Source organism: Lissotriton helveticus, chromosome 11 (assembly GCF_964261635.1).
Source record: "Lissotriton helveticus chromosome 11, aLisHel1.1, whole genome shotgun sequence".
Lineage (NCBI taxonomy): Eukaryota > Metazoa > Chordata > Amphibia > Caudata > Salamandridae > Lissotriton > Lissotriton helveticus.
The window spans coordinates 466,596,617-466,622,420 of NC_136072.1; the positions used below are offsets into that span (position 1 = coordinate 466,596,617).

The 25,804-nt window shown below is 44.3% G+C and overlaps 1 protein-coding gene across 6 annotated transcripts in view; it reads left to right on the forward strand.

Moving 5' to 3' along the window:
- The window catches only part of DGKD (diacylglycerol kinase delta), a 977,235-nt gene that overhangs the window by 283,459 nt on the left and 667,972 nt on the right, over positions 1-25,804 (forward strand). For all 6 annotated transcript variants that reach the window (XM_078666032.1, XM_078666033.1, XM_078666031.1 and 3 more), the window contains one exon: positions 3,853-3,959. In XM_078666032.1, the coding sequence (XP_078522158.1) occupies positions 3,853-3,959 (107 nt within the window). The remainder of the gene's footprint in view (positions 1-3,852; positions 3,960-25,804) is intronic.

The window sequence follows — 25,804 nt, forward strand, 5'->3', positions numbered from 1 at the left end:
ATACATAAATAAATATAAAATAAAACACAAAATACATTTACACCTTGTGTTTTTCATATGCCCTTTTGCTGTGAGATGTTAAAAAATCTTACTTTTTCTGATTACAGTTCTGCTGAGTAGATATCTAACCCCAGAAGAAGGGGTTAAATGATTCAAGTGTGATAAAATGTCACTGTGCAAACATGAATGCTGCTGCTTTTCCTGTGAAAGCTCCCTCATTGTTTTTCTCTTCTTTTCTGAATCCTTTTTATATTCTCTGAGATTCTCTAGCTTGGTGCTTCTCTAGTTTCTCAATATTTACTGACTAGGCTTTATGGATAGAAGATTACCATGGTATCTTCCCTTTTGCAATTTTGTCCTCATTGTTTCCCCTATGGTCTTTCCCTCTTTCACTCCCTTTCCCTCCCTCCAGTTGTTTCCATCTTTCTTTCCTTCATGTCTTTTTTTCCTCTCTGTTCTCATTTCCTATGGGAATAGTGCAGCATTTTGAATATGTTACTTATGTATGTATGTATGTATGTATAAATTGTATTGTAACGCGCTCTGTTACTTGGGAGTATCCTGGCGCGATAGGAAAGAGCAAAAGGAAAGCAAACAGAAAATCAGCTTATGTCACACTCTTAAACAAATGTGTTTTGAGATTTTTCTTAAACTGGGCTAAGCATTGGCTGGAACGTAAGTGAAAGGGAAGGGCATTCCAAGCTCGGGCTGCTACTACAGCTATGGACTGGCCTCCTAGCCTGGTTCGCTTAAACCGGGGAAGGGTCATTTTAAACAAAGAGGACGATCTAAGAGCTCTTGTAGGGGCATAGAGAGTAAATCTCTTCTTCAGATAGGCAGGTCCTTGATCGTGAATGGCTCTAAATGATAGCACTAGGGATTTGAAAAGAATGCGTTGTGGTATGGGAAGCCAGTGGAGGCTGGACATATGAGATTGGGCGCTCTTCCATCTCGGGACATTACAAAGGAGACGGACAGCGGCATTCTGAGTGACCAGCAGACGCTTAACTAGATATGCAGGAATGCCACTAAACAAGGCATTCGCATAGTCCAGCCTTGCTAAGATGAGCGCTCGAGCGACAGTCTCCCTTGCCTCTCTAGGAAGCAGTGGAAAAAAAATTCTAAGCATTCTTAAGGTAGCAAAACAGGTCCCGGATAACTTCTTAATGTGGTCTTCAAATCTTAGATTCTCCCCAAACCAGATCCCAAGATTTTTCGCAGGGCCGCCCATCACCTTGGGGCAGGGAATATTCGGGGGCCACAGTGAGCTCCTGAAATCAGGAGGGAAGGAGCCATAATAGAGGACCTCCGATTTATCCTCATTGCATTTTAACTGTGCCAGGGTAAGCCAACGAAAAACTGAGGACAGGCAGAGCTGGACCATAGAAGTGTCCAAATGATCGTCTGGCCAAGTAAAGAGCAGCTGCGTATCATCCGCATACCCTATAATCTTAGCCCCGTACTGTTCCGCTAGATAAACCAGGGGGGTGATGTAAATGTTGAACAGTAGGGGGCTAAGAGTGGATCCCTGTGGAACCCCAGTACGAAGTGGTTTAGGCTCAGAGGTATAGGGTGGCATCCAGACCTGCTGAGTTCTCCCAGAAAGAAATGAGGACAGCCAGGCTAGGACATTGCCGCCAATGCCAATTGTGGATAGTCTGGCGATGAGGAGCGCGTGGGGGACGGTATCGAAGGCGGCAGAGAGGTCCAGCAAAATCAGGACCGCTCTACCGCCCCCGTCCAGACACTCCCGAATCGACTCGGTCATCTCTACCAGCGCCGTCTCCGTACTATAGGCCGCTCTGAAGCCTGACTGGGCTGGATGCAGAGCGTTAGAGGACTCTACAAAACTCTCCAGTTGGCGAAAGACTACTTTCTCGCATATTTTAGCCAATGCGGGCAAAAGGGAAATGGGACGGTAGTTTCCTGGAGCAGTGGCATCCAGGCCAGGTTTCTTCAAAAGCGGCAGGAGCTTTGCCTGCTTCCATTTAGCAGGTACCTCTGCTAAAGAGAGAGAGAGATTAACTATCTGGGTAACATCCCTACAAACGGTACTGGCCACTTCCGAGAGTACCCGGGCAGGACAAGGGTCGGAGGGAGAGCCAGATTTAAGGGACTGAAGCAAGGGCAGGACATCACACTCTGCAGCCATCGAGAAGTTAGTAAGCTGTTGAGTTACACAATGGCATGGCCGGGTAGGGGGGTCATCCTCTAAACTGTCCGCCGGTCGCGCAGAGAGTAAGTCCTGCTGAATCTTTGCTATTTTATTTATAAAGAAGTTAGACAGCTCATCGCACCATTGCACAGAGGACGGAAGTATGGTAGTTTCAGCAGCCGGAGATACAAAGCTTTTAACGATAGAGAAAATTTCTCTGCTGTTGTTTTCCGCCTTGGCAATTCTCCCCGCATAATAGTTCCCTTTGGCAATTTTAATAGCGGCGTAGTAATTTGTTTGGGCTAGGTGCAGAGCTGCTTTTGCGTCTGGGCTATATCCACGCCTCCAAACACGCTCTAGCTTTTTACACCCTAATTTTAACACCCTCAGCTCAGGCGAGACCAAGGTTGAGAAGGGCTGTGCCGGAACCTAGATATCGTGGCGTGTTTAGTAGACGCATTCGCCGCCTGCAGCACCCTCCCATTAAAATCATCAACCATCTTATCTATTTCAGGGGTGAGCATCAAGCGAGTTTTTAATAGCTCCTGGCCGAACTCAACCAAGTTGATCTTCTGGGGGTTGCTGACGGGCAGTACAAAGGCAGATCTGCCTACGTTTTCCACCTCCCACGAGAATCTGACGAGATCATGATCCGACCATGTTACTTTTTCTACGCTTTGCACCTTAATGGGAAAATTGGAACACACTAGGTCTAAGAGATGGCCTCCCGCATGAGTTGGAGAAAACACCCATTGTTTGAGCTGTGCCAGTTCGAAAACCTCTCTCAGTCTGCGCGTTTCCGAAGAATCAACATCATCTACATGGATGTTGAAGTCACCGACCAGGAGAAATTTTGGAAAACTCAGGGCCCGAGGTACTATACATTCCTCCAGCGTCTCTATAAAGTGGCTGGCATAGCCCGGAGGCCTATAAATCAGAGACCCCCCTAAAGTAAAATGTGGACTAATAGTAAGGGAAAAATGAAGAACTTCACCATCCACCCCTGCCGCTGATTGCTCAGAGGCGAAATGCCACTCTTCCTTAAAGATAACCGCTAATCCTCCCCCTCTGCCCACTGGTCTATCTGCTCTAACAATCTTGAAACCCCTAGGGACAGCAAGTTCAGTAATCGGGGCACACGAATCAGTGAGCCATGTCTCCGTAATGAAAAGGAGCTCAAGCTGGCCATCCGCCATTACATCATAGATATCAGCTACATGTTTCACCATGGATCTGGCATTGATTAGCCCGGCCCTAATTGTTGTATGGTCTATACCATCAACTGAGCGTGGGGATAGGGGGGCTGAGGGAGAAACCCACAGCTTGGGCACTCCGCCATAACACACTCTGGTCCCACTTATTATGTGTTATCTTTTTCTATTGCATTTTTCACTATTTAATTCTCTTGAGTTCTTTCTGTTTCCCTCATTTCCCTTTCTCCATTTTTGGTTTTACCTGTCTTCCACCTGTTACTGTCCTCTTTCTTGGTCTTCAACCCCTTTGCCCTTTTCCCTTGCCAATTGCCTTAATGTGTTTCTCTAAACTGATGTATATGAAATGACCTGGGCCTCCTTCCATTGCCTGATGTTGCTTGATGTCACTTGCCTCCACCCTTGTAACATCTCTTTTCAATGTCTTTCTTCTTCCATCTCCTTTCTTGCTCTGATCTCTCTTGGTTTGCCTTACTCTCGCTATAGTTTGCAAGTTTAAAGCTCACAAACGCTGTGCTGTCAGAGCAACTAATAACTGCAAGTGGACGACACTGGCCTCCATTGGAAAGGACATCATTGAGGAAGAAGATGGGGTAGGTAATTCTCTGTTTGTCGACCCATTTGATGTATTTATGAGGCAGTTCCTTCCTCATACAGGCCAATTCCCTATATACTGCATGTTAGTTTGTATCTTTGCATCCATCCCTTACAATGTATTTGACAATTAATCTTATTTGTTTCACAGCACCAGTTTAATGTTTCTTCTCAAAAAGTGTTTCTTTGTCTGCATTATACCTTCCTAAATCCACTGTACTCGTCTTTGTGTATCTCAACAGTAAGTAAGGCTTCTTTGCCCAAAAATGTTATTCTAGGAAGCTCTTTGAGGTTCTGTAACATCTCTATCTAAGATTGCTTGTGTCAAGCCCTATCTGCATTAATCAGTCTTCAAAGCATTTTTCAGGATTTAACAAACAGCTCTCCAACCTAAAAATCTATAATGCAAATTCTTATAGCTCTTTTTGCTTAGTTGGGAGGAACGTTTTGCACGGGAAGAGCTCCTTTGTCACTGCTGTAACTTTCTTGAACTTGAATTAGCTATCTGCAAGCCTGAATGTCGGTTCCACTTAACACTTGAAAAGGTTAAGCAGTGGAAATAGAAAACATCTTAATGTGAGGCTGAATATGGTTGAAGTGAGGGTGCAGTCTACATGTAATAAATGACCACCAAGGCAGTGTTTGTATAAAAAACAATTGTCTCAATTTACACTGTCAAAATGGAGAAACTAATTGTCATATTTAAATGCATCAGTTAAAATGAGGTTAGTAAAATAATAAGTCAAGATAGCAGATGCAGCTAAATGCGTAATTCTTTAAAGACGTCTATTAAATTCAAGCAACTCTTAACAATGGTATATTGTAAACTAAAATCACACCGTTGAATATGGCTTCGATACATCCCAACTAAATTTCCTCCCGACCATGGTGTGATCCTAGCTGCAGGTGAAACACCAGAACATATTTTCACTGCAAAAGTTTACTTTTTGCTAGTCTGGTGCGTATGTATGCTCCAAGCTACGCTTGTCTGATTGACTATCATTCATCAAGAGTTATGATATTGTCATGTTGCAGGAGACGTGGGAGGTTGTGCTTTCTCTTATTGATCGGTTTCAATGTTCTAGTATCCCAGTTACTAAATCTCGTTACGGTCGAGCAGCCAATGGGCTGGCAGTGAGCCTGAATATAACTCTAGGCAGTCATGTGGACATCTTGTATATACATTGGAAAACCCATCTTAACCTTCACTTGGTTAACCTTTAAAACAATGATTCCATCAAACTACCCAATCCAAAGTTTTTAGAATTGTCCAACTACCTTACTAAATTATCTGATCATGATTTTACCCTAGGTCATGCACTGTATTTGTGCCTTGCTGGTGATTTTTATGTTCATATCCCTCCATTCTGAAACACTCTAGCGCCCACTGTGGGTGGGCTGGATTCAAGAAACCTGGAGTTGCAGACTATATTTACATCTTCTGACTTAGTAGACACAATGGAAATTGCAGAGAAGGACATCATCGCCCCACCAATTTATAAAGTCAAAGGAACACCGTCTGCAATAGATTATATATTTGTCACAAGGAGCTTGAATGAGATTTTTATGTATGGGTCTGTTGTTCCATTTACCTTTAGCGACCATAATCCTCTTGAGGTTGCCCTCTTACTTGTTCCCAGGAAAATACATAAGAGAGAGATTGGGACTTTCAACAAATAATCTAAAGGTGATATGAAGAATGCGTGATACCACCCGAACCCGAGAAGTAGTATTAAAAGAGAATATGAGATTGGTGGAAGTCTGTTTAGCGGAGATGACACCGGACACCATATTGTGAATGCATACCCGAGCGGCCCCCTAATTAGTTACATTGCTGGTTCAATCATGATTATACTGTGACAGCACCTTTTGGTATTTGCCTTTGTTGAATCTATGGCCAATCGTGACTTAAGCACTAATTTATCGAAGTCCAACATTATGGCATGTGGCCCACGTTGTATCCAGCTCTTATCTCTGACAGTGGGCGTAAACTGTTCTACCGGTGTTAATAGCTTCCCATATTTGGGAGCTATGTTTTCCGCATCTGGAGCATGGACACCTGGTATTGTGCTTTGCCGAATGAAGTTTTCTAACGCAATCGGCTCTTTGCCATCTTCATTAACCTCGGGAAGGGGGACAATTAGCATCAGGCTGCAGATTTATAAATCCCAAAGTAATCCTACTGCTATTTATGGAGCTGAACTGTGGGGGTTCCAAACTGCGAACCCATATAATAATAATAAAACAAGTTTTGCATGCAGCTTTTTGGAGTACCAAATCTACCCTCTACATCATGTGCCATGAACAACTCAACCTACATTATATAACCGATTACATTGGTGTCAGACCTCTAATATTCTGGTTGTCAATCTGGAGCAATGAGAATGCATCGTTGAGTAGGGGATATAACTTGATTGCCTCTTTTGTGATGACGGCCCCGGAATCCCCTTGTTTGCATATGCAGAATTAGAAATTGGTAGAATTGGTATGCAGAGGGCTTTTGTCGAGCCATATTTATGTTCAAGTTTAAAAAATAAGAAACTAGCATTGAATTTTTCTGACTTTACAAAGGAAAGACGTTTTAGAAGTATAGAAGGGAAAACTCTGATTATGTCGTACCTGCCTCCGAGAGTCCCAGATTACCCCCTTTCTATTTGTGGCAGCCATGTGGGTGATGGGTGTGCTCTTTGTTATTTAGGTTTAGAGCTGATACTATTAAATACTTATTGTGTTTTCTGTTTGACTATCAGCCAAACTTTGCTGCTACTCTAGGCCTGTGTAATGGTAAAACTGGCCAAACGATTAGACACATTTTGCTGTTTTGTAAATTTTATGAATTTCATACCAGGCAGTTATTAATCCCTCTTTTTAAAAAGGAGTATCATAACATTAGGCAGTGTAGAGCCTTATTTTTACTGGTTCTGCAATTATCTGATGCAGAAATCTGTTTACATGTAGGCTTATTTTTAACTCATGCTGGAAAGGCTCGTGGTACTTTATTGGTCTAAACTTTGCTTGTTGCCTTTGATATATGTCTTTTAACGTTTCTGAAATGTTTTATTTGCTGTATTTATGCTACTTTTATGGGTGAAAATATTGTCAATATGAAGTGTTTTGAACTTGAACACAATAGTCCTGAACGTCCATTGGAGATGGTCAGATGCCGCTTCACAGCTGTCCTGCCACTTTACTTTTGGATTTTTTGCCGCTCTTGCACGACATAGTGAGTGTAACATCCCACTGCTCTTGCTCTATGTGTGGCACACTTAATCGGATGTTACAGCAACATGAGATCCTAGTCCATCTTGAGATTTTTATCATATATGACGTGAAACAGACTATAACATGGATCATACTGTGGTAAAATAAGTTATTCTCTTGTAGACACGACACCGTTGTCGTCATGGCACTAAGGCACAGTGGTTCACAAGAGGGAGATGTCTTGTGTCTATTTCTTATGTTTTTTGTCGACTTAAGTCAGAGCCGAAATGTGTTTTCCTTCAGACTGTCGGACTTCACATCCAAATCTGTTAATGATATCACTACTAGAGCAAAACCATTAACTGTTTATAAAATGTCTTACATGTATACTCCCTTTCATGACTGCATCACATTTGTATAAAGTAGTAAAAAGTTCATTTTATTTTGTTGGTCAGCCTTCAGATCTAGGTGGGAAGCATGTTTTAAAGGCGCATGAACTTGTTTTCTAACCCTTCCTGCCTTTGCCTCATTGACCTAACAAATCGATGCTAGTGGCTTGTGACAGTAAAGCAGATTAGGGGAAAAGATTTAAGTTTTAAATGTTGTGTAAATTGTGTATTGGAAAAGCACATTGTTGGACTAAGTCAGTGTTATTGCATTAAATATATGATCTGATTTTATATTAACAGTATAGGTGAATTTTTGTACAAGAACTATGAAATGGACCATGGACTGTGCATTATAATGGGGCATTTGTTTAATTCATGTTAAAAAATGCCCTAGTCCTAAAATCATTTAAATTTATTATGCACATTCACAGTAACAATGTACCATTATCAATGAATACATTCACATTATCGTATACAATAATATACACTTTGTAGCATTATTATATCCATTTTTAGGTCTTGCCTGAGCCAGCGCATGCACTGCTCTGGCGAGACTTTTAGTATGTGGGCTTCAGAAAATGCTACCACACGCTTTTGCTTGTGGCGGCCTAGAGCTTGTGGTTACGCGCACAAGCGCACGTGCCTCGCTCGGCCTCTCCGTCTTGCGCTTCAACGCTCCCCCTCCCCCACCACATAGCGTGTCTCGGGCCGCACGTCTTTTTGTTGTATCTGTGTGGCCTGCACATTCTGGGCTCTATCAATGCCAACATGAAAATCTGGTTCCCTCAAACAGGATGGCTATGAAGAACTGCACCACGCGCTTGATTTAGTCAACATCTTTTGTCCCCTTCATATTACTGATCTTATTCCTCCAGGATCTGTATGAAATCTGCACATTTTGCTAGTAGTCATTTAGTTAACGATTTCAGGCAACAAATGATAGTGGTAACTAGGAGGTACAAACTCAGCAGTAGTGAGTAACTGGGTCGCCATATCTCCAGTCTCTTGTCTATATTTTGCAGATCAGCCTTGATCTCAGCAACATCTCTCCCGATGTTCACTGTCAGGTTCGTGAGAATGTCAGTATTTGATTTTTATAGGTCAGACCTCCTTTCAGCCATACAAGTGACAGATCTTCTTTGGTAAGGATATGCATATTGTGTTTTTTTCACCACCATTCAGGCCGCATCGACTGGATGGGGCATGTTTCCGCCTCTGTGTCCAAAATAATTTGCAGATTGTTATCTGGTGTTTTCTTTTGTGTTGGCAGGGAATGCACTATCACATTGCACATGAGTAGGCAGCTTCTGCCTTACCTCCTCCTAAAATTCTCAGTATTGGAGCTCACATTTTCCTTCCTTTAATTCAGTTTCAGGGCTTGCTCTCTGTGCGCCTTCTGCACAGCTCCCTCTTCTCTCTTACTTCTACGAGGCGCCTGTGACATTTATGCACTTTGTTGTGTGGCTTCTGCTGACTTCAGCTGCTTCATTCCCCTTCTGAGACTCTACCTGGATCCTTAAGGGGTCTATGCCACCCCAGGTACCTGAAGAGGACTGTAGACTCCACTCTTGTCTTCCTCTGGCCTCTGCAGTTCTAGAGACTTACTGCTGCTGACACACATGCCTGCTTGGGGAGCATCTTCTATTTTGCTTGTAAGGGAGGGGGCAGTCTCATTGGTTCTCATGGTTTCAAAACCATTTCCTTGGCCTTTGTCATCTGTAGTCTCTGACTTCTGAAAGCTTCCAAATTCGAGTTTGCTCTTCCTTCACAGGTTAACATCTTGTGCATGCTAGTTTGGCATTGTAGCGAGGTGGGTTAGCAAGCCCCTGCAGTGTGACCAAGGCATTCTTGATTTGTTGTTTACCAGCCTTGGGACCTACCCTTGTTTCATCACCATGCAAAGTTTTAAAAAACATCAAGCTCCTAATTGCCTATCGAAACTGCCTACCAGTGAGGGTCTCAAGGCTCTGGGGGGGGGAGGGGGGGGGGGGGGGTGCGGCTACTGATCGTAGAGCCAGGTCTTTAGGAGTCGTCTGAAGCAGGTCTTGGTTCTGCCGTAGGTTGGTAGGGAGGGTATTCCAAGTCTTGGCAGCGAGGTGGGAGAAGGATCTGCCGCCGGTAGTTGTTCTTTGGATACGTGGGACTGTGGCGAGGGCGGTGGAGCGGAGCTGGCGGGTGGGGCTGTAGAAGCGGAGTCGTTTGAGGTATGCTGGGCCGGTATTGTGAAGAGATTTGTGCACGTGGAGGAGGAGCTTGAAGGTTACCCTCTTGTTGACAGGGAGCCAGTGCAGGTCTCTCAGGTAGGGTGTGATGTGGCTGCGGCGGGGTATGTCGAGGATCAGGCGTGCAGGGGCATTCTGGATGCATGCAGCCGTCTGAGGAGCTTGGCCGATGTTCCTGCATAGAGGGCGTTTCCGTAGTCCAGCCTGCTGGTGACGAGGGCCTGGGTGACTGTTTTTCTTATTTCGGTGGGAATCCACTTGAAGATCCTGTGGAGCATTCTGAGGGTGTTGAAGCAGGATGAGGAGACGGCGTTGACCTGTTTAGTGAGGGAGAGGGTGGAGTCGAGGATGACCCCTAGGTTGCGTGCGTTGTTGGTGCTGTTCCCAGTGTTGTCGGCCACCAGGAGTCGTCCCAGGCTAAGGAGGTGGGGCCGAGGATGAGGACCTCCGTCTTGTCTGAGTTCAGCTTTAGTCGGCTGTTCTTCATCCATTCGGCGACGTCCTTCATTCCTTCGTGGAGGTTGGTTTTGGAGGTGTGAGGGTCTTTAGTGAGGGAGACGATCAGCTGGGTGTCGTCGGCATAGGAGATGATGTCGAGATTGTGCTGTTGTGCGACGTGGGCGAGGGGTGCCATGTAGATGTTGAACAGCGTCGAGCCGAGGGAGGAGCCCAGGGGTACGCCGCAGATTATCTTGGTGGCCTTGGAGCGGAAGGGGGGGAGGTGGACGCTCTGAGTTCTTACAGAGAGGAAGGATGTGGTCCAATCCAGGGCCTTATCTTGGATTCCGGCGTCATGTAGGCATGTTCGTAGTGTGTGGTGGCAGACCGTGTCGAAGGCGGCTGACAGGTCCAGGAGGATGAGGGCCGCTGTTTCTCCATTGTCGAGCAGGGTCCTGATGTCATCGGTGGCGGCGATAAGGGCGGTTTCGGTGCTGTGGTTTCTGCGGAAACTGGACTGGGATGGGTCCAAGATGTTGTTCTCCTCAAGGTAGCGGGTCAGTGTTGATGATTTTCTCTGTGACCTTCGCCGGGAACGGGAGCAGGGAGATGAGTCGGAAGTTCTTGAGGTCCTTGGGGGTTTCTTGAGTAAGGCGTTGATCTCTGCGTGATTCCAGCTGTTCGGGAATGTTGCTATCTCGAAGGAGATGTTGATTATTCTCCGGAGATGGGGTGCGATGGCTGTGCTGTCTTTGTTGAAGATGTGGTGAGGGCATGGGTCTAATGGGGATCCGGAGTGGATGGTGTTCATGATCTTGCTGGTGTCCTCGTCATTGACGCTGGTCCAGGAGAGCAGGCGGGTGGGGGTAGTGGTTATCTGGTTATTTGTGGCGCCGAAGCTGTCGTGGATGTTGGTGATCTTGCGGTTGAAGAAGGTGGCCAGTGAGTCACGCAGGTCTTGCGAAGGCGGGATGTCGTTGCTGTTAGAGCTGGGGTTGCAGAGTTCCTTCATGATGTTGAAGAGCTCTTTGCTCTTGTGTGCGTTATTATCTAGGCGGTCCTTGAAGGAGGTCCTCTTGGCGGCTCTGATGAGTTGATGGTGTCTGCGGGTGGCGTTCTAAAGAAACTAGTTGGACGCTAGGTCTAGCTGCATTTGGTTATTGGCTATTAAAAAACGTCCTACCAGGATTTTAGACATTTCTGCTCCATCCAAATTTATATGCAAAAACAGACAGTATTTTCGGGAAAAATGCTCTTTCCATCAGTCTGTATTTGATATATCCTACCACTGCCGTTTCAAGAGTCCTCCTGCACCATCCCTGTATTTTAATGCATCTTCCTACCTCAGTGTTTACCAGATTGTGCAGGTTATCCCTAACTGAGTGTTTGTAAAAAACACTATTTTGTCACATATTTTGTGACTCCTTGCGTCAGTGACTGTTAAATGAGATACCACCATTTCCCCACACTCAATATTGTATAATTGTTTAGGGATCAGTCACTTATATGTTGCAGTCAATCGTTGTGTAAAAAACCCTTTTTCCATGGGCCAGTTTTTAAGTGTGAGGATTTCTGTGCCCTGATTTAGCAGTATGGTGCTTGATTATGTTACCGCCCCATTGCTAAATATTACGTAGGAGTCACATCTACGGCCCTGGTACCTCTAGACCTCATGATCCCTCAGAACCCCCTCCTTCTGACTCTCATTCGCCTGCCCCGATGCTCTCTTTCACTCTTGTGGCCTTACCTCCTCAGGCTTTTCAGCTGAGGTTCCTACTCAAAGCAGACAGCCCCCACAATTCTCCCCTGTAAATGCCCACCTAGACCTTTCATCCAGTGCCCCGCCAACATGCTGAAATCCTAAATCCTCAGCCAGGCTAGTCCTACCATCCAAAAGTTCTGAGACCAAAGGCAAAGGAAGCACAGAGATCTTGGTTTGTAGCAATTGTACCATTTAAAGCAACAGTGGTTGTAGGCTCTGCAGCACTCTAATGGGAAGCAAGGTCAGGCTGTATAGCAGGTTTTTTTTTTTTTAATTAGTTTTTATTGATTTTATAGAACAGTGAGCCAGACATCGTAAAGCGATATAAGGACATCTAAGCACATGGCATAGTATGACATGTTTACAACCATTGTAGGTTAATGTACATTAACAATGTCGGACATTCATAAATGTCCTCGAATGGCATCATACAGTGGACTTAACATAAGTCTAACGGCATGCAAATACAGATTATTCTCAGCATTCTCGTCTACATCAGGAGTTAGGCAAAACAGATTTCAATTTGTCAAAGCTATCAGGATTCAATACAGTTATAACATCCTAACAACAAAAAACTTCTAACCAACCTCCCCTCCCTCCCTCTGTGCTTTGCCCTCAACATCCCACAGTAGCATTTGCATATTATCTATATCCATAGGTGTGTGTAGCTCGGTTTCAAAGGCTGTCGTAGTTGAACTGCACAGTCCTGCTAACTTACCCAGTATAACGGTGATGGATCAAGCCCTGATCTTTGGACTGGGTAAGAGTGGTCTGCTTAATTCAGACACTCTGTTCATCACCACCCCCTTTTCTGAATCGTTTTTGGCCACTATAGGTGTGGCAGGGTATACTCAGACATGAGTCCCTTGCTCACTGCTCCATCAGGATTCAAGCAAGCCGGGCCGACGACGGCTGAAATGCCAGAAACCGGTCCCCGGAAGCTTGTCCTTTCTGGTGAAGAATTGGCTTGGTAGTTTGGTCTGCCCTGTTCCCATGATGCACTGGGCCAGGGACAGACTAATTTGCATATAGCCAGGTTCTGAGCTGGGATGGGGCAGTGAGCTAAATAACGGTGATGGATCAAGCCCTGATCTTTGGACTGGGTAAGAGTGGTCTGCTTAATTCAGACACTCTGTTCATCACCACCCCCTTTTCTGAATCGAACTTACCCAGTATGGCACACAGATAATGTGTGGAGCCCAAGTGTCCCGTAACTGCGGATCAAGCCCCCATGTGACAGACCGAACACTCCCTAGTAGGACAAAGTATCTTTCGCAGAGTATTCCTCTAGCATTGCATACCAGCTCAGCGAAATCTGTGTTTTTCTTAGGCCTCTATATTCCTCCCTTTTTAGTTCAGTCCCCTCTGCCTTACCCGATCTCAACATTTCTGTGTGCCATTCCTGCAAGGACGGGGCTCTAGTGGTCTTCCATCATGTGGTTATGGCTCTCCTGGCTAGAAGGAGCGCAAGGGTAGCAAATTGTGAGGCAGGGTTACCCTTCTTTTCACGGGGTCCCAGACTTAGTATGCAGTATTTCAAAGTGTCATTCTGGCGCACCGGTGCCACCGCTGTCAGTATTTTGCATACCGTCACCCAGTAATGTCCCAATCTAGGGCAAGCCCATACCATATGTACCAACCCCGCGTTGGGTGCGTGGCAGCGCGGCCAGTCATCATTCGCCCCCTGAAACATAGCGCTCAGCCTGTGTGGGGTTAAGTACGCCCTGTGTAATAGCATCATGTCATGGCTAGGCGAAGATAGGTGCATAGCGCTAGGAACATAAAACACATGGAATGAATGATGCAGGCATTTAACTACATGTCCCACAAGCCTTAGGGTGACTTGGTCTGAGCACATGATCAAGATCACATAAGCCCCACCCTTACGTTCAATCGGGGCTTGTCACTCATGAAGCTTTGTGGTTCGGAGTATATCGAGTCCTGCCTTGCATCACCTTGACAATGGAGCAAGTTAGAGCAGCCGTCATTCTGAAGACGGCTGCTTCCCTGGTTTTGCCTGCATCAGATAGAGAATACCGCGCACTGCCGCGGACTCCTAAAGACCTGGCGTCGTTCAGAGACACTGCGGAATTCTTAGCGCGTTCATTTCCAGGTGTGGAGCGTACTTGCCTTGCTCCCCCGTCGAACGCCAGACTCCGTAGGAGCAATATTGGGTAGCGTCTACTAGCTACTTTGAAAGTAATTTACCCGTCTAACTCCGTGGCAGACGCTGGAAGGCGCAGGGGGCTCACCCTTGATCACTCGTCGCGCTAAGCGTCAGAGTCCGTAATCTTACCCTTCACCGGCTTGCTGTCTGGAATCACACAACAGCTACATTATTCTTTATTCGTTGTTTTGATGACTTTGGCTATTTATTAGGAAACCAGCGCTGGGGCGCTCCCTTGCTGTGGGTTTCCATACTAGTATTAAACAAACCTTGGCTAAACCAAGCACCTTGGATTATCCGGCATGAGGAAATAGGGAATGCCAGGAGTAACAAGACAACCTCAAGGCGTATTTGGCCTGCAACACTGAGAGGATTATCGTCAGTCAGATAAGTACCTCATTCATTGTGGACCAGACTGTTGATTTATATTTTTCTTTATTTTTCCTGTTTTTTGCCTGTTTTTTTCTTGGAAGAGTGCAACTGTTGATTACGTGAGTACATACACATAAGGGTTTATGGCGGTGGGGTAGAGGAAGAGCGAGCCTTCTTGTCTGTGCTTTGTGTTTCACCTACAGGGCTGATGGGGTGGAGAACAGTAGAGTGAGGTCCACAGCACCTGACGACATCCCTTATCTAGGCCAAGCAGCTGTAACTTTATTGTTTCATTTATCCCTTTTTTTCCTTTCCCCTGTGGTGGTATTATCCTTGCAGTGTGGCATATTACTCTTGGGTATTTCCATTTCGGGGGAAGGGTTAAATTAGCGCCATCATCGTTCTCGCTGTATCCGGCTAAAGAGGTTAGTGGAAACCTATCTCTGTGTGACACATCAATTGAATACATTTAAATTTGAGATCACGAGAAACCTTCTTGGGGAACCCCAATATGGCGTCCCATTCCTTGACTGTAAATGCATGGCCCACGTCTCCTTCCCACTTGTTGCAATGAGATCGCTCTCTCAGCTCAAATCCTGTGAGTTAGCCATTTTGTCAGTCGAGCCCCATTACCCATTAGGTATTGCATGGTAAGCAGTGTGTTCGTGGGGGGGTCCAGTATCTTTGGGCTACCATGTGATGCTTATATACCTGAAAATATGTGCGTGCCATAGGAACAACGTATCGGGGGCACCATGTACGCGTACAAACGTTTCATGCGACATTAGTTCACCCTCTGTAAAAAACTCTCCAGTGTGGTGATGCCCGCCTCAGTCCACGCCTGTAGGGCACGGTTAGAGGTTAGTCACGAGCAGGTGGGAATACCCAGCAGCGGAATGGTGGAGGCATACGGTGCCGTCCGTCCAGTGTACCTCACCGCGCTCCGCCAATAAGTAATAGCTAATTTCAGTAAGTGGGGTGTCGACGTCGACAGGGGGACTTGAGGTAGTAACAGCCTGTGGATGATCCCCTTGTCCCTCTCTCGCAATGACATATCCAACTTGTGCAATTGCGTCCTACAAGCCAATATGCCAGCCACTGCAACTGGCTGGCGTAGCAGTATGCATGCAGATCCGGCACTCCCATCCCTCCTTGTTTTGCGTTAAGTTGCAATTTCGCCAGGCTAATACGTCTACTCCCTGTATCCCATATTAGGTCGGACACCAGAGAGTTTAATACTTTAAAGATCCTCGTGGGGGCAAGAAACGGTAGATTGGTGAAGAAGTAAAGGAGCCGCGGCAATAGTACAATTTTCGTGATGGCTACTCTGCCCGTCACCGACAGGGGCAGTGAGACCCAGAACTGAATGAGAGATTTGAGAGCGGCAATCGCACGCCCTAGGTTGCCATCCAGAAGGTCCGAGTTATTGCGATAAATTTGTATTCCCAGATACTTAAAGGTATCAGGTGCTATTTTGAAGGCCCAGGGACCTAACAGCAAGTGTCCGCACCTCTCAACTCTGTCAAAAAAATATGCATACGACTTGGCAGCATTAATAGCCAGGCCAGAAAGACCTTGAAATGACTCAAAAATGAAGGGCAGTGGATGAGGATCAGCGCCCATGTCCTTGATTTAAAGAATGAGCTCATCTGCATATGCCGAGACAGTGTGGAACGTACGACCACGCGTTATTCCCTGACAGACTACGAAAGTACGGAGCCTGTGTAGAAGTGGTTCCAACGCCAGGATGAACAACAACTGTGACAAGGGGCAGCCCTGTCTTGTCCCCCGAGCCACTATATATTGCCCTGAGACGTGCCGACCCGTACGTGCCCGCGCCGTGGGGTTCATGTATAGTAAGCGCACCCATGCTATGTATTCCTCTGGTAAACCAAAGCATGCCAGAGCATAGAGCATATAATCCCATCATAAGGAGTCAAACGCCTGCCTCAGATCAAGGGATAAGCAGCTTTCCGCATTTCCCGTGCCGCGTGTGCCTAACATAATTTGAAGTAGCTGTCTGATGTTGAGTGCTGTGCTCCTTTCGGGTACAAACCCACACTGATCCGAATGTATTAGCGCTGGAATAAACTGATTAAGGCAAGTGGCCAATAACTTACTCAAGATTTTATAGTGGGTGTTGAAGAGTGATAAGGGTCTATAGCGCGAAATAAGCAAACCATCCCTACTGGGATTTAATAATGAAACCAATAACGCTTGCAATGTAGTAGCATCGAACCCGCCTCCCTCCAATGATTCGCGATAAAGACACTGCAAATGCGGGGTTAGCAAGTCGGCATACATTGCGTAAAATTCGTCCGTAAGCCATCATTCCCTGGAGTCTTATTAGGTGGTAGGCCTTAATCGCCTGCCGTATTTCCGCCCCTGTTATTGGTCGTAGTAAGGCCTCACGTTGGTGTTGTGTAAGTTGGGGGACGCATAAACCATCAAATAATGATTCAAAGTCAGCATCAGTAAGTCCGGGCAACGGACCATAAAGATGTTCATAGTAGTCCTTAAACGCGGTTTTGATGTCTAATTGCGTGTTTGCCACTACATCTACATTGTTCCGTATTTCTAATATGGGTGTGGGCAAGGGGGCGTTTCGGACCAACCGTGCCAACAGTGGCCCTGACCTGTCAGCTTGTGTGTGTTGCTTTTGCGTGTATAACCGGTAATCAACAACACGTAGCTCCTTAAGGAGCTCCTCGTATTTAATGTTAGCCTCTTGCAATTGTGTCAATTGTTCATTCGTCCCTGTAGCCTCCCCCTCCAGCGCGGCTAAACTACCCTCTATCTCCATAAGTCGCTCTATAAGAGCAAGTCGCACTCCTGTCTCAGTGCTAATTGCCACTCCCCTGATGACCGTTTTAAAGGCATCCCATTCTATTTGTCGGGAGCTAGCAAACCCCGTATTGTATTCTCTGAGAAGTATAGCAGGGTTACAGTTGGATTCAGATAGCTGTGGATGACTGCAGACCTTGTGATCAGCTTCACCCCCGGAAACCAATCTCTCCAGCAAGTGCTCCAGGGGATCGCTTACCACAGCTGGACTATATTGCCAAGGAAATCGCTCCAAGCAAGAGTGAGCATTATGCTGATGACAGTGGTATAGGAAAGATCTGTTGAGTGGAGCAGGTGAAAGATAAATTATTTGGCAATTTCTGTGCATCTTTAAGAGGACTGGCCAGCACCTGCCTGCCGGCTAACCCCAAAATAAGGGAGAAGGCCTAATTTATACCAGGGTGCCAGTTTGTCATACTGAAGAATCTCAGGAGAACCAGGGTGTCTTTGAAGTTAGTGCTAGAGCTGGATAGCCTCTTTAATCTTTTAATGCAAGGGCATCCGATATGGGTAGTAACTTCAATAGGGTAATGGATGTGGCATCCTTCTGAACTCTCAGAAACGAAGCTTTTCTTAGCAACGAAAGAACACCCATAGGTGTTAATATGATCAGCTTGTTGGGAAAGACTCCTGACTTAAATCACAATTCTCACTGTTCCTTGATAGCAATCCTACAATAAAAATGTGCTCCTGGAATACAACTGGTCTTGTGAGAAGACCTCACAGCTTTTTATGTGGAGGGGCCAATGATAATGCTCATCTTCCTGCAGGAAATATATGTTGTCTAAGCCCATAGGAACCACAGTGTTTACTATTGCTTACCAGCAATAGTAGAAAGTTGGTTGGAACTCGACTGGACAAAATTAAACTGATTGCTCAGGTGACCACCACCAGCCAAGTGATGCTCATAACTGAAAATATTCTACTTGACAACTCGGTACTCAGGATAATAAATATGCATGCATCATGCCCCAAACTAAACAAATTTGAAATGTTGTGTGTCTTACTCAAGTCATCTTGAGGGCAAATGCGATATATCATATCACATTGCAGAGGCACCATAAAATGACACAGGGATGATGTCATCAATGGAAAAAGTTGTGCATTGGTGCTGTACGCAAATTTATATACAACATATATGGACACTTTTATCTAGGGGCGGATAACGTTGAAGATTCTTAACAATACTCAACATTGGAATACAATACATGTATCATAATAAATCATATCCGTCCACAAGTTCATATGTCGACATTTCAACCCTTTACTTTGTTGCCCAGATGATGACCCTTATAAATCCCTCCCAATAGGGTGTCGGGAGGGGAACGGATTACAGCAAGCTGGCAGCAGTGGGGAGTACTGAAAATAACTTTGTGCAATACGAGCTAATTCCAACCAGGCTCTACAAGTTGTGCCAATCACGTTCACATTGTAACTGAGAGACCGCTATCTTCGGCAGATAGTAGCCATTAACGGGGAAGGGCGCACCAGGGTGTGCGCTCAAATCTTCTTGACCTATGCTGGAAGGAATTCATAAATCCAAAGAATAAAGCTGCCAAGAAAGGCAAGGTGGTCTAAGATGCAAAGAAAGTTGAACTTATCTACCAACTGTTCCTTGATCCTAGTCTTCTTTCAAGCCAGGCAGTACACAAAACACGAGAACGTGGATCTGATTAAAAGCTTCCCATGATCTGAGGTCTACGGGCTACATCCACTATGTCACCACTCTCCAATTCAGCGATCATCAAAGAAACTTCCCATTAGCAAGATTTATTCTGTTTGACTCACATGGACAAGACCAGAAATGGGACAAAATGTCCCAAACATGATCCTGTGACAATAGGAAACCAATGTAAAATATTGTACACATTCTTCTAGACTAATATTCTTTTAAAAGTAGAGTCTTCTGAAAAAAAACACTAAATTTAACTCGAATTGAACCACTACACACCTTTTGGTAGACCAATTCCCAGAACGCACTCAAATTTGTGGCCTTCCTCACAGCAGTTTAAAAAACCAGCATTTGCAATGCAATAGGTCTCGCGTTTATGCGAGGTTAAGCTATCAGCATTGTACATGACAATGCCTTTTATTTATGTTTTAAAAACGAAAACAAAAAGGCATTATTTGCTATGTCAATAGCTCAGACTCACGTAAATGCGAGACCTATTGCATTGCAAATGCTTGTTTATGTTGTTAACTGCATCATTTAGAAACATTCCAGTGTATTAAGACCCTGGAGGGTTAATTGGCTAGACATAGACTTGTCTGTATTGCTTCATAACGGTGTTTTTTAAAACAAGCATTACTAACCTGTGGTATTGTTCCTAAAAAAAAATTCCAAAACATACTAAGTGCATGAGTTCAGTGACCTGTCATCACAATGCCAAAACTTAGGAAAGTAATTTCACATCCATTCAAGGGGAAACAGAATACATATATTGTGCATTCAAATCTGAATATAATCCACTAAAATACCCCAGAAGTTTCTGACACCCTTAATTGACAAGCTCTAGGACAGAGATATTGTGCAGCATAATAGAGCAGTTGATAAAGAATATGAACATACTTATTCTAGGCAGAAAGACCTTGTTATAATAAAGAGAAAATGCAGACAAACATTTAAAATTAAGTTCCCAAGTGCCTAAAAATAGCAGTCTGCACACATTTATTCACAGCAAAATAATGTAAAACAGTGCTCATATTTAGCAGCAGTCATGCAGATCAGTGGCCACAACAAATTCTCTTACAGGAGTGGAAGAAATAAAAGAAAATAGTATTTTGATATTTGTATGGAAACATTTTTGAAAGGGCAATATGAGGTTCTAACTTAAAGGGTTCTTGTTTTTGAAAAAGACAAAAGGACTAAACCCCACTGTAAAACTGGTGAAAATGTTATTGTAATATGAAGAGAATACACCATACAATACCATTCAAAGTATAAGCTACTTTTTAATGAAGAATATTTTTGCATTTCAGTTGCTTTTCACTTGAATTTCATCGTATTATAAAAAAAGGCTTGCAGACTTGTTGATGAGAATCTAGATATCATTCTTTATGACTAGCACTCATATTTTCAGATGCTGACAAAAGTGAGCTGTGAACTATCTGAGAATAGATGTAACATAAGCAAACCGAGGGATGCTTACAAAGTTCTTGAACATGAGTCCTAAGTGGATATTTTATGTAGATATTTGCTGGGGTTTTAACCCTATGATCAAATTGATGTAGCATCTTTTGTATCCTTTAAATAGGGCTGAGAGAATTTCCGGTCTCTTGCCTAAATCAAGACAGTGCAAATAAGGGATATCAGTTGTGGAGCTGAGTTAGAGTGTGGTTGCAATGCTTAAAGCAACTTATGTATTAGAGATATGTATTAGAAATAATTGGGAAAGGGTGATGTAAGAACTTTTGCAAAGCTCATATATATATGCAATTGTTTTTTTGATTTTATGTAATAAGGACGTCAGTGATTTTTAATGTCATGTTTTTGGATGACTCTTGTTTAGCTTAGATAGGTTTTGGGCAGTTAGAGTGCTCTGCATAGCTATTTGTTATGCATTATTGAAACATGCTGTGCTATGTTTATGGTTGCGAGGCAGTTTTTGGGAAGTTGAAAATAAGCTTCTGTATTTGGAGTTGGACTTGTATCGTGAATTAGAAGTGCTAGTTTTGGTGTTGCGAAATAGGGAATTGTAGTACACTTTCACATGAGGAAGCACGGGGAGTGTTGTACCCAATGGTGTAACAAAGTGAGGAAGAGTAGTATCTTGTTACAAGAAGAGGCCTGGGGGAATTTTGTATGCCACAGTACGAAAGTCTGGTGAATGGCAGTTCTCGGTCACAAGAGGATGTATAGACAAGTGCAGTACCATGTGATGTTGTGGTTGAGAGCCACATGTTCCTTGTGAATTAGCTTTGGGACCAGTCGTTACTGTGTACGAGCGGGAAGTTTTGATAGATACGTTGTATTGGAGCATAGTACATTGGTATGTATGTCTTGCGTATATTTGTTTTCTAGTGTGTTTTTGCTACACCTATATGGAAAACTATTGTAATTTTGTACAAACTGAGTATTTAACATCTGCATGATACTGGTGGCAGCGTATGTGGCAATTGTCTTGTTGACATGCACGATTGCTTGAACTGGAGTGAGTTATTTTTGCCTATGGATGGTAGTATCTTAGATAACTGTAGACTGTAGCATGTGAGGGTGTTTTCAGAAGTTCTGTCTGGGTGGGTGTATTGGACATTGTCATTATTATGTGTAGGAGATATTCTGTCGTATGCTTGTACAACTTTCAGATGACATGGTGCTGAGTGGTGACTTAGGTGCATTCCTCTATCTGGAACTTGGTCATGTTGGTTTTGCCAGCTAGTGTGACTGTGTTGGGCATGTTGGAGTGTGGCCCCCGCTTTTGTATGTGTGTAAGAGAGTGTGATAGAGCGTACTGTCCTTGTAGGCATGTGGGTGTTGCCTGTGTAAGATTAAGTGTATGAGTTTGTCTTCTTGTCTTTGGGTCATCATTGCATTTGTTTGACATTTGTCATGTGTGTAAGGAAAAAGGATGATGTAGTGACTTGGTGAGTTGCTTTGCCTTGTTTGTAAGGAAAGGGAATGATGTAGTGACTGTATTTGTGAGCTTACTGGGCATGCTGTAGAATGTTGCATGTAGATGGTGTGAAAATGCGATGATGCATGGAATGTTCGAGTCTCTGCTGGGTGAAGCCTGGGTGTTGTTTACATTTGAGGTAAGAATGGAGCCCTAACAGGACCTATCAAGCTGTGGCTGTAACCGAAGAGCCTAACATGAAATTAACTAACTTAATTGCTACCTTGAGGGCTCGAGATTTTTGTTTGTAGAGCCTGCCCTCCAACTGCAACAATATTCAATGTTTATGTGATTGTTTCTGATAAACAGACTTCTAGCCACAGATTCCCCTCTTTTTGAATATTCCCCAGGTGTCATACTCCGCAGTAACGCTGCGTGCCAGTAGGTGGCACAACATGGCTCCGCACCTCTGCCGTTCTACTCCAGAAATTACATGCAGGGCCTACACAGGCACCACTTTCCACGCTGATGTCAGTTCCTTTCTCTCCACGCCACCAGACTTGAATCTGGATCACTCTCTTCTCTCACAGAGACATTTACCTCAGATATTTTGTCAAAAAATTCAGAGTGTGCAAAAGAATGTCACCCCTAAAATTGACAGGTTTTAAGCCTTGTAGGGACTGTTGCAATCATATTTCTGTGACAGATTCCCATCAGGTGTGCCTGCAGTGCCTTGGTTCAAATCACAACTGTAAGGCTTGCAGTGACTGCGTGTCAATGAATCCACAGGTCATCTGAGACTGTAAGGCGATTCCCTGGATCCGCAAACATAAGAAGACCCCACACCAAGACTAGTCAAAACGCTGGCAAAGGCTCTGATTTCGAGTTTAGGTGTTATTTATCGCAGATGATAAATAATGATATCAAAAGGTACGTTATTCATCATGTTCAATAAATAACACCTATCACAAATTTGTGTGAAATAACATTTGGATTTTGGTGTTTAACGCACCAAAATCCTCATGGCACAGTAAATACCATACAATTCCCAATGTTAAATTTCGGCAGGTTCAACCTGCCAAAATTTAACGACACCCGAGGTATTTAAGTACAGCCACAGTCGTAATTCTGACCTGTGTGTAAATGTGTGTTCTTCTGCCCTCTATTAAACAAGAAGTTACTTACGTGTCAAGGTGCCAGTGGGTCTTGCTCCCAATCTCTGCTCAAGTAGCTGATTCACAGGTGATCCCAATGTGCCAGGAGATCCCAGGGCCTTAGGCAACGCCACAGCAAGTCAAGCCTTTAAGGAGCCCATGTGAATATTTTGCCACTCGTCCTCATCCTTGCATGCTGTAAGAGATTGAATCATTATTTTTGGGAGGGGTGGAGGTGACCACCCACCTTGAGGAACAGTCACAACCCGTTTTGGGGTGAACACTCAAAATCACTAAATTAACCTGAGCTCAATCTCCTGGTAGCAATTGCATAGAGCAGACCGGTTTAATATAGGGCAATATGTATAGCAAGTCTTCTGTCCCAAAACAGTAATAAAGTTAGAAATTTCAAACAAAAAAAATTCCAAACCAAATTAGAAAACCAGAGTAAACTTTAATACACACATTGTAAAAATTTCAGAAATCCAATGAGAGGATCCAGAGATTTGTTTTTTCAGTAGGAAGACCACCAAGAAGCTCAAAGTGCAATGATAGTTAATAGTCACGGTATACCAGAATCTAGGCACAATTTAACCATGATCGCAATGGAGTGCTGGTCGGATACACCAACCAGGTTCATCCTTGTCAAAGATTTTACCTTCGGACTTTAGTCCTTTAAGTCCCAATCCACCACTGGAGTACATTTCTAAAGCCACACCGGACCACAAGGGATGCACTTAGAAACTCATACTATGTCAGGCAGAGGCCAATAGGACAGAATCAAACCTAGGTCCTATTGCCACTGGTCCGCTCAGCAGTTGCAGGAAAAAATCTCTTGCAGATTGATGTATCCCTCAGGTTTGAACAAGAGGACAGCCTTATGCACTTTGGGGTCCTCTTCTTTGTCCTGGATACAAGAGAGAACAGATCCAATCCCTCAGGGCTTTTGTCAAGCGCAGACAGTAGGTGCAGTCCTCTTCTGATCTTCCTCAGGTCCAGGAGCGTTCTGATGTGGAATACTTGAAGTAGCCATGTTTATGCCGGACATGAGCTAGTGGGTGGTGATGACTACTGGGCACACTCTAAGCAATTGGGTAAATGGCCTTGGGGCCAACCCTACCCACTTTGGCTGTTTTCAAGATGGCGAAAGTCTTTGGCCACATAAAACTTTGGTACTGTGGGTGTGTGTGGGGAGTGTACTTTGGTAATCCTAGTGTTCTCCTACATCTAACACCAAAATCCAGTTTGGCACAGTAATTGTACACACAATAAACCTAGAGACAGAAATCTGGTGGAAAAAAGTAAGGTTTGCCAGAAACCATCAAAACATGAATAGACAGAAGGTTCATTCAACAGTTGGGGTTTCTTTATCCCTTCAACAAAAGGCCTACATTCTTTGTAAAGGGACTCTCCCTTTCTTCTATTATTCTGAAATGTTTAGATTGTTATGTAAGTGGAGTGTGGGTGCTCTTTTAAGGTTGCAGTATCTCAAAAAATTTCGAATCACTCAGTTGCATTTTATCTGAGACGTTTCATTTAGGGAAGATTCCCTCAGCTGTGCACTGCTTATATAGCCAAAACAACATGTAGGAAGGTAGAAGCTTAAGTTGATAAGTTTTTTATTTTTTATTTATTGGTTATTCAAACAACCGTCAGCAAGGTACAAGTAATCTTTCAATCAGCACAGTAAAGTACATTATCAGCGTAGCAGGCCAAGAATTACAATCATTAAGTGAGGAGCAATGACAATCTGAATAGATCGGTATCCAATAGCAAAAAGATACATTACAAACATACAGCAGTGTTATGATCAGCAATGGCAAAGTATTCTGTTCATGTCGACACTGGCAGTTCAGCGGGAGAGACAGTGCCCAACAGGTATAGGGGGTGTAACCAGTAGTGAGCGAAATGCGCCTGCACACTTACATAATATAATTCTTAGTTCGGGATGTCCAAACCCCCCTGTTCGTATGGTCGCGTCAGTGTGTCCCATTGGATTCAGGGTTGCTTACCGCCCCAGACAAGCCTAATCAATTCTGACCATAGAGTATGAAAAAAATGACGCCCGGGGTCGTAAGGAATATTGAGGAATAAATAAAGGAACTTCAGTAGTATGACAATTTTGATAAGAGATATTCGACCAGCCATGGTCAGAGGCAGCACTATCCAACAGTTGATGCAGCCAGTGATATGCTCTATAGCACATCCATAGTTAAGGCGCATGAGTTCGTCACAATTTGCCGTAACCCGTATCCCCAAGTACTTGACTTCGTCATCACACCATTCAATAGGGTAGTCCATCTTGAAGGGGGTGGCCGTGCGGGTGAGTGGGAAAATTTGTGATTTACTCCTATTTATATTAATGCCTGAGTAGGCACCAAATTTAACGAATTCGCGCAAGAGAAGGTTCAGATTTTGTCTAGGGTCTTTGATATAAAGAGTAACATCATCTGCATAAAAGGATATAAGGACAGGACGCAGGAAGCAACGGAGACCCACATGATTGTAATGTTGTCTAATTCTGTCCGCCAATGGCTCCATTACCAGGGCAAAGAGGAGTGGGGAAAGGGGGCATCCCTGGCAAGTGCCACGGGATAGGGAGAAGGAAGGTGAGGAGTGCCCGTTAATTAAGACTCTCGCCGTAGGGGAGGTGTACAACAGTTGGACCCAGGAGAGAAAACCAATAGGTAGCCCCATGCATTGTAGTCGAAAGCCTTAGAGGCGTCTAAAAAAACTGCTGCA